This window comes from Mandrillus leucophaeus, unplaced genomic scaffold (genome assembly GCF_000951045.1).
Source record: "Mandrillus leucophaeus isolate KB7577 unplaced genomic scaffold, Mleu.le_1.0 Scaffold13, whole genome shotgun sequence".
NCBI lineage: Eukaryota > Metazoa > Chordata > Mammalia > Primates > Cercopithecidae > Mandrillus > Mandrillus leucophaeus.
The window spans coordinates 578272-587071 of NW_012101254.1; the positions used below are offsets into that span (position 1 = coordinate 578272).

Genomic DNA, 8800 nt, shown 5'->3' on the forward strand with positions numbered 1-8800 from the left:
CACCCTCCCTGCCCACACACCACCCTCCCTACCCGATGCCACCCTCTCTGCCCAATGCCACCCTCCCTGCCCACACACCACCCTCCCTACCCGATACCACCCTCCCTGCCCAATGCCACCCTCCCTGCCTGATGCCACCCTCCCTGCCCGATACCACCCTCCCTACCCAATGCCACCTTCCCTGCCTGATACCATCCTCCCTGCCCAATGCCACCCTCCCTGCCTGATGCCACCCTCCCTGCCAGATGCCACCCTCCCTGCCCGATGCCACCACCCCTGCCTGATGCCACCCTTCCTTCCTGTGCTTTCTCAACACAGCCTTGGGAATGGCTCCATCCCTGCCTCCAGCATAGCTCCTGGGCAGGATTCCAAAGGAAGGCCTGTAAGGTCGTCTCTCTTCCTCTTGGCTCCCCCTGGTCACCATCGTCAACACAGCAGACAGCAATTGAGCATTTGCTAATGGAAAGCACCACTCTGGGATAGGTATTAACCCATTTGTTTCTTGCAGTGACCCTCTTAGAGACTGATGTCATCCTCATTTTACATACAAGGGAATTGTGGTACAGAGTTGAGCAACTCGCTCAAACTCACAGGTTAATAGGCAGCTCTGTGGGGATTCTAGCCCTGGTATCACCCCAGGGTCCAACAATGTGACCCAACAAAAATGTACTGAGTGTGGGCTTTAATCACACATATAAGTGTAATCTTGCCACATGGGAGGAAAGGACAGAATGGGCTGGAAATAAAGACCCCAGAAGTGGGTCCATCAAAGTTTCCAGTGGAAGGAGGTGTGTCTAGGACCCCACCAGGTCATCCTGCTGCCTCTGGAGAGAAAGCCTCCACCAGGGAGGGGCGGAGGCAGACCCCAGCATGACCATAGGTACATTTGTGCTGTTGTCACAGTTGGTACAGTCACTATGGCTGATGCTTCAGAGAGCCAGAGGCATCGTGAGGTCAGTTCATTTGAATGCAGGCTCATCCGTTCTAGATGCCTTGTTTGAAGGGAAGCTTCAAGGCTATGTTTCAGGGACCGTGGAGGTACCCAGTATGAACTAAGAGGTTCAAGGCCCTGGATACGTGGCTCAGGTCCTACCTCACTAAGGAGAGACCAAGTTCAGAATCAACCCTGGGGTCTGCTTCTGGCATTGCCCAGAGTAACCACTGGCCCCTCTGATCCTCAGTCTCCTCTTCTACAAAATGGGAACCATTGTGATTATGAGCATTAAATAGACAATGAATGTGAAGCACCTAGCACCAGGCCTGGCCCTTGAAAGAGTCTCTTACAAGCAGGCATCACTTTGGCTGTCTAACTACAACAAAACCAGCAGTGCTGCCCTGCGCATGCCTGGTGGTGTCAACCCTCCTGGAGAGAATATTGACAGATGGGCTAAGGGAGGCTTGGAGAGACTGCCCAGGTGGTATGTGAGTAATGCCAGGGCATGGTTCAGATACAGGCCTGCCACCTGCAGAGTCCAAGCCCTTAAGGTGACACTAGGGCTTCTAACCCTCAGCACTACTGGTATTAGGGCCAGATCCTTCTTTGTTGAGAGGCTGTCCTGTGCAGCATAGGATGTTTAGCAGCATCCCTGACCCCACCCGCTGGCAGCTAGTAACACCCCTTCACCCAGCCATAGAACCAAAAAATGTCTGCAGACACTGCCAGAGGTCCGCTGAGTGGGGAGAGTTGAGAGCTGCTGCTCCAGGCTGATTGCTTCTTGCCTACCAGAGGTGGGGACCCTGGGCCATTCCAAGACCAGCTCCTCTACTGGGGCCCCTCGTCCTCACTCCTGCATTTTTTTTTTTTTTTTCCTGAGAAGGAGTCTTGCTCTTTTGCCCAGGCTGGAGTACAATGGTATGATCTCAGCTCACTGCAACCTCTGTCTCCCGGGCTCCAGTAATTCTTCTTCAGCCTCCCGAGTAGCTGGGATTACAGGCACAGGCCACCACACCTGGCTAATTTTTGTATCTTTAGTAGAGATGGGGTTTCACCATGTGAGCCAGGCTGGTCTCGAACTCCTGACCTCATGATCTACCCACCTCAGCCTCCCAAAGTGCTGGGATTACAGGCAAGAGCCACCGCACCCAGCCCTCTTTTAGTTACCTCTTAAGACAATCTTTCATCCCTGCTTCGCTATCCTGTGCAAGACCACAAGCCCCAGGCTGGGTGCTGTGGCCCTCTGCATCCCAGCTTCCACAGCTGTGGCCAGACTGGCATCTGCTGGAGAGAGAAGGTTTCTGACCCCCTGCCTGTCCCGTCCCTGCTCCCACCAGCAGTGGCTGTCTCCAGAGATGTCCTCCAAGCACAGAAGGTTTTAAGACTGTCTGGCCCAGTCGATCCCCTCCTCATTCACTGGTGACTCCCCTCCTCCTCAGCCCCCAGCTGGCCTATCCCAGTAGAGGGGGCAGGGCCACCCACACCAACCCCCAGGACAGTCTCTGGGTTGCCCTTCTATGGCTACAGCTTTGGGATAAGAGGGACAGTTCCTGGACCAAACCGAGGGTTGGGCTGCTTATTCTCATGGCCCAATAATGAGATGCAGATGAACTGGGAGAGAAGAGAGTTTATTTCTGTAACCGGGTACAGAGAGAAGACCTGGAAATTATCGCCAGACCAACTCAAAATTACAAAGTTTTTCAGAGCTTATATGCCTTCTAAGCTATTTGTCTAAGTGTAAGTTTACATTCATCTAAAGACATAAGTGATTAACTTCTTTTAATATAACTAAGGCCTGAGTCCTGAAGACCTTCTCCTGGAGCCTCAGTAAATTTACTTAATCTAGATGGGTCCCGATGCCAGGGGTGATTATCTTGTCTCCTGCTAAATCATGGAGATTTGGGGAGTTCCTTCAGACCCCAATAAAACTTGTTTGTGGAGGTCTGGGGAGTTTCTTCAGACCCCCAATAAAATTTGTTTAATCCTAAACGGGTCCTGTGAAGAATTCCTTCATTATCTTGTCATGCTTCAAGGCCCAGGAAAAGCCTAGACAAACTCTTGGTGGGCTTTTGTGACATTCCAGCCTGTGTAAGGGCACTGGCCCTTTCAGCCTTTAACATTTAACCTACCCACTCAGGGCTGAAACAGTGGTCGTGGAGGCCTGCCTGTTCAGCTGTTAGGGAGACCTGGCCTGCCACAGGACCTCCATCATGGGCTAGGCTTTTGCCAGGCCCCCAAACGAAGCCACCGGCAGAGGGCCCAGCACTCAGCGATCCAGGCCAGACCTGCTGAGCAACCTCTGCTGCCTTCCTGGAGTCCGTTTCTGACTGTAGGATTCTCTTAATAAACCCATTCATCACGGCCCTTCTGGGAAGTCTGACAGGCTGCAGAATGGAAATCTGAAAATGCTCTCCTTGCTTCCCGCCTGCGTGCTCCTGTCTCTTGCTTCTCCTCCCTCCTCTCCTCTTTCAGATGTGGCCAGACATCAGCCTTCCTCTGGGACATGAAGAGGCTAAATTATTGAAATGCCAGGAAATACCAGCTAATGGAAAGTCCGCTTAACATGAGGGCTTCATTATCTGTGCATGTTCACACATTCTCCTTGGGGGTCTTTGAGATGTTTTCATCAGGCCTTAGCCTGGAGATGCACCAGCTGCCCAAATGCATTTCTTCCTGAAAGGCATCTGTGGACAACAAGGGTCGAGGATGTCAAAAGAACTGCCCACCCGCCCACCCATCCAGCACTTCCAGTTTTGAGACCCCTAGGATATTAAAAAAGAAGAACTGCAAAGTGAGCTCTCACAAGAGGCTTTTATATTTAATCAGTTAATGCTTTTAACACAAAAAACACAATGTCATTGTATGATGGTGACTGTAAGATAATGGCAGGATTTATTTTTGAAATACTAATCTGTGGTTCCTTACAGACTCTACAGTCAGATAATGGGTCAGAAGGAATGAACTTCGTCTTCCCCTGTCAGTGACTGTTTCTTTAGCCTCATTCCAGAGAATGGTGAGAAGTCTAAATCTGAGGTCAGTTGTACTGACCTCAGGGCATATGGCTTCCTGGTAGTCCAACTGTTACATTTGACTTTTTGGCCCTTCTCTCTCCTCCCCACAGGCCAAGGAATATTCTAGGCCCACACCCAGGTGCCCACCTTCTAGATCACATTCTGGATATTTAGGACTTCAGAATCCCCCACTCAAATGGCCCCAGCCTAATTCAAAGCCCTGCGTGGGTCTCTGAGGGTGGACTGTGTCTCAGTACACATCCCCAGGTCCAAGGGAGACCATTTAGAGGGGAAGACTCAGCTTGGATATGCAGCCAAGATGCGGGAAGACAAGGGGGGCTACTCAGGCTAGAAGCCAGCACTGTGTGTATCCTATGGTCTGGTGTAGAATCAGGAGTGTGGGCCTCCATTCATACTCATGGCCCAATTACTCTACTAGAGAGGGTACTATTCTCTGGCCTGCCCCACCCCAGACCTTGGCAAGGGTGTACAACCTTTGTTCATCTTTTCATAAAGGTTGTCACTGGAAACTGGCCAAGAAGAAGAATCTCTTGCCACTCTCCCCTGTCAAGGTGGAGCTGATCTTTGGTTTTAATGTTTACAACCTGGAAGAAGAATCTCAGGGGCAGGTGTCTTCTCCCCAGTTAAAGTTGTCTCAAAGAGCTCAGAGCCAGCCCTGACTCTCCAGCATCAGCAAGAGCAGAGCTGCTGGAGAAAGTTGGTGTGGGGGCCACTGGCTGGTGTATGACGTTGGATAGCCTCTCCGAACCTTGGTTTCATCATCTATAAAATAAGGATAATAGCAATACCTACTTAATAGGATTCTTATGAAAATTAATCAATCTGTGTAAAGTTGTCAGGATAATACTGGGCACATCACAAGCACTCAATAAATGTCAGCTCTTATTAGCAGCAGCAGCAGCAGCCTGGTCATTGCACCACCTCTGTGTGGACAGACTTCCTTCCCCTTTCAGCTTATCTTGGAGAAAGGCAAATGGGATGTGTAGAATGTGATGTTCACAGGGCCAGAGAAGAACTTCTTGATATGTCCCAAGGAATGTATCTCATGACTTTATTATAGAAAATTTCAAGTATCTATAGATACAGAAGTCGAATAGTATAAAGAACTATATAATAGTATAAAGAACGCCCTTCTCTCTCCTCCCCACAAGCCAAGGAATATTCTAGGCCCACACCCAGGGGCCCACCTTCTAGACATGGACACCCCTTGCCCTGCTGTAAGAACAAGACTCATGGACAGTCTTGTTTCATCTATATTTGCATCCCTCCCCAGCGAGTACTTTCTGATCTAGGTCTTCTCCCAACACCAGCAGTTTGAAAAGGGATAAAAGTAATCCTTACACAGGAGCCATTCTCCCGCTAGGCTGGTGAGTCACAGATCAAGAGAGCCAGGCGTCATTGTCCAGCAAGTCAGGTTGACTCAAGGTGGACGTATTCAGGACAGCAGAAGGTCCTGAGCCTATGGGAGTGGTTCCTCTGAACCACCCAGGTCCCAGGAAACAATAAAGTCTTTCAGCAGCCGGTGGAGGTCAGGAGAGGACCGGGGACCAGGAGGGAAGGTGCAGAACAAGAGGCAGACGACCACCACGTCTGCCTGGGAGACGCCTTGTCCTAGAGTAGGGGGCTGGCCTGCTAAGTGGACTTTTTTCATTCTTGGGCCAAGGGGAAGTAGCCAATGAGTAACCTGGTCCAGAGGTTCAGGGTCAATGTGTTTCAGGGATGTAGTGAAAATAGATACAGCCCTCAAAGGATCCTCTGCAGTTTCCCCAGGGGACCCAATTCAGGAATCATCTTCCTTGCCCCCAGATGGAGGCAAGGGGTAAATGTTATCCTTATTTACAACCTGGGAATAAAACTGCTTCCACCAGCACTTTCTGCCCCACTGACTTAAGAACTGGGAAGTGCTTGTGGCTTCATAAGCCACAGTTACTCTGTAATCTCTGGACTTTGGAGGGAAAATGTTGGAATCATTTCTCATAATGAACGACACAGCATGCCCTTCTTCCTGATGCCAACAGAACTCTGCTTGTCAATCCGATTTCTGTTTTTCTCCCTGCAAGAGCTCAGGGTCCAAAAGATCTATTATTCTGGCACATGCACTCTCCTGAAACAATTTTAATCCTCATAACATTCTTCATTCCCTCAACCCTTCTTCATTCATTCCCTTGGAACACTTGTTCCATTTGTCCTTCCATCTGCCTCTTGTCGTAACTCTCATGTGCTCTAGACACTGACTCAGACTCCCTTTCAAAGAACAGGGGACAGCCTAAAGGTATCTGGTATGGAGGGGTTGGGAGTTGACCTGCTAGGTGGCTGCTTGAAATGCCAAGTGCTAGGAACATACCCCCTCAAGACGTTTTCTCCAGACAGAAACTGTGGAGCACACAGCTCAACTGGGGTTGTTGTTCAGGCTCCTGCCCAAAGGCCAGAATTGTTCAGGACTCTCAGAGGCAGCCTGAATGGCCCAGGCCCAGGCCCCTTCGTGGGGTACGGGAGGGAGATTTCCATGGAGATATGACCTCTGAGTCTGTGGCACTTGAGTAGCATTTTCCAATGTAACCTTGGTGATCATTGCCTACTGGGACCCTTGGTGCTTCTTATCAACCTGTGCTAATCACACCCATAGGTGTGGTTGTATCCCTTGAGTGGTGGCTTCCTAGATCCTGAACAAACCTTCCTGGTCTCTTTCTCCCCAGGTGTGGGCCTTCACATACACCCAGCAGATCCTCCAGGAGGAGCTGTGCCTGTCAGTCATCACCTTGTTCCCTGGTGCCCCAGTGGTTCTTGTCCTTTGCAAGAATGGAGATGACAGACAGGTAAGTGCTTAGCAGCTCCCTGGGATGTGGCCATCTCCGTAATGTGACTGCCTGTTTAGGGCTTAGTATCATGAGTAGGAAAAGAGAGAAATTGTTAGAAGAGGAAGAGTTGATAAGAGAGGTCAGGAGAGGGAGGGAAAGTGCTACCTAGGACCCCTTCTGTGTTGCTAGCAGCAATGGCAACATCCACCCTCACTGGTCAGCCTGCCCCATGAAAGCCTATTGATTTCCACTGACCACACCATGCCCGTTCATCTTCTACTTTCCTGTCATTGCTCTGTTCCCCACCTGGGATCCCAAACAAGGATCTCAGGGTCACAAGGATGAGCAAGACTTGACCCTTGCCTTCAGGGCCCTGGGCTCTGGCAGTGTGTCCCCCAGACTTCCTAGGTTTCTGGGCACATCAAATGCCCAGTTCCTCTAGCAGCAAAGTGATGTCTCCATTCAGTTTCTTGCCAATGGGGTATTGGTGTTAGAGAGAACAAGATTAAAATGCCTGTTTTATGGTTTACTGTCTGTGTGACCCATGGCAGGTTACTGGACCTCTCTGGGTGTCCATTTCCTCCTCTCTGAAATGGGGTTGAGGAGGTCCACTACACAGGGCAGCTGTGACTGTCTCTTGGCAGTAATGTGCTTAGTGCCTGCTCCGGGGTGCTTCCCCTGATGTGTCCAGTCCCTCCTTTGTCGTGCGAGGTCAAGTGTGAGAACCTGCTGCATGAGACCCGCCTCTCTGCTCTGGCCCCTCGTGTTCTGACACATTTTGAAGAAGCCCCCAGCCCCTCCTGCCATCACACTCGCTGCTCCCACCACCCCAGCTCTTCCCCGCTTCCCTGCCGTCATGCAGATGCTGAATGTAGACCATTTCTTAGGCTGCTCCTGTGACTAACTTGCTTCACATTTTCTGGGCTACTGCTTGGAAAGTTACTGCCTCCTAATGAGTTTTCCTAGTAAACATATTGATTTTGCTTTTAACTTTTTTTAATCCAATTTAAAAAAAGAAACCAACAATAATACCTGGCAGAGCAATTAGCTACAGTTTTAGTGCTTATGAAACCATGAAATCAAGTCTCTGAGTGACCCTAGACATGAGGTACCTACCTTTCTGATAATGCCAGAACTCATTCATTCACTCTCCTCTCTGTCTTACCAGCAATGGACCAGAACTGGTTCCCACATCGAGCACATAGCATCCCACCTCTGCCTCGATACAGATATGTTCGGTGATGGCACCGAGAACGGCAAGGAAGTCGTCGTCAACCCATGTGAGTCTTCACTCATGAGCCAGCACTGGGACATGGTGAGCTCTTGAGGACCCCTGCCAGAAGCAGCAAGGGCCACGGGGTGGTGCTTCCCTAGACCAGAACAGACTGGAAACTGGGCAGCAAGCAGCCCACAACCACCTCGGACATCCTGGACTGGGAGGTGGAGGCAGAGCCCCGCCAGGATAGGAGTAACTGTCTCAGGGAGGACAGAGGAAAATACCACAAGCCAATGGGGCTCAGAGACAAATCCCACATGTTCTCAAGGCCGTTAAGTTCCAGTCCTGGCCAGTCTTTTCCTGATTGGTATCTGGAGACAGAAACCTAATGGGAAGTGTTTGTTGTTCCTTTTCTTACAAAGGAAGCAGTCTCTGGAGGCCAGAGAGAAAAGCCTTCTTTGTCACTAGGCCAGGACTACATTGAGAGATGAAGAATGGAGGTTGTTTTCAAAACAAATAAAGAAAACCTTAGAAGTTGTCTCTGGACATCTCTTGCTCTTTTCTTCTTATGTTGGCTCAGGGCTAAGCTGAGCTCTTCACGGAATAGGGGTAGGGGGTGGGGAGCACCTGTGGCAGAGTGGACAAAGATAGGGAGACGGGAGACCTGTGCCCTTATCCTGGGCTGCCACCAACTAGCTGTGGGATCTTAAAATGACATGTAACTTCTTTGGCCCACCATTTCCTGTTATGTCAAAGTGGGAGAGTGGGACCAGATCAGGGGTTTCTATTGATGACGCACACACACCTGCCTCATTCTGGG

At 50.2% G+C, this 8800-nt stretch overlaps 1 protein-coding gene across 2 annotated transcripts in view; it reads left to right on the plus strand.

Annotated features, from left to right (window-relative positions):
• GALNT14 (polypeptide N-acetylgalactosaminyltransferase 14) overlaps window positions 1-8526 on the plus strand; it is a 237259-nt gene extending 228733 nt beyond the window's left edge. For both annotated transcript variants that reach the window (XM_011972547.1, XM_011972546.1), the window contains 2 exons: window positions 6663-6782; window positions 7933-8526. In XM_011972547.1, the coding sequence (XP_011827937.1) occupies window positions 6663-6782; window positions 7933-8091 (279 nt within the window). In that variant the 3' untranslated portion in view covers window positions 8092-8526. The remainder of the gene's footprint in view (window positions 1-6662; window positions 6783-7932) is intronic.
• The last annotated feature ends 274 nt before the right edge of the window (window positions 8527-8800 follow it).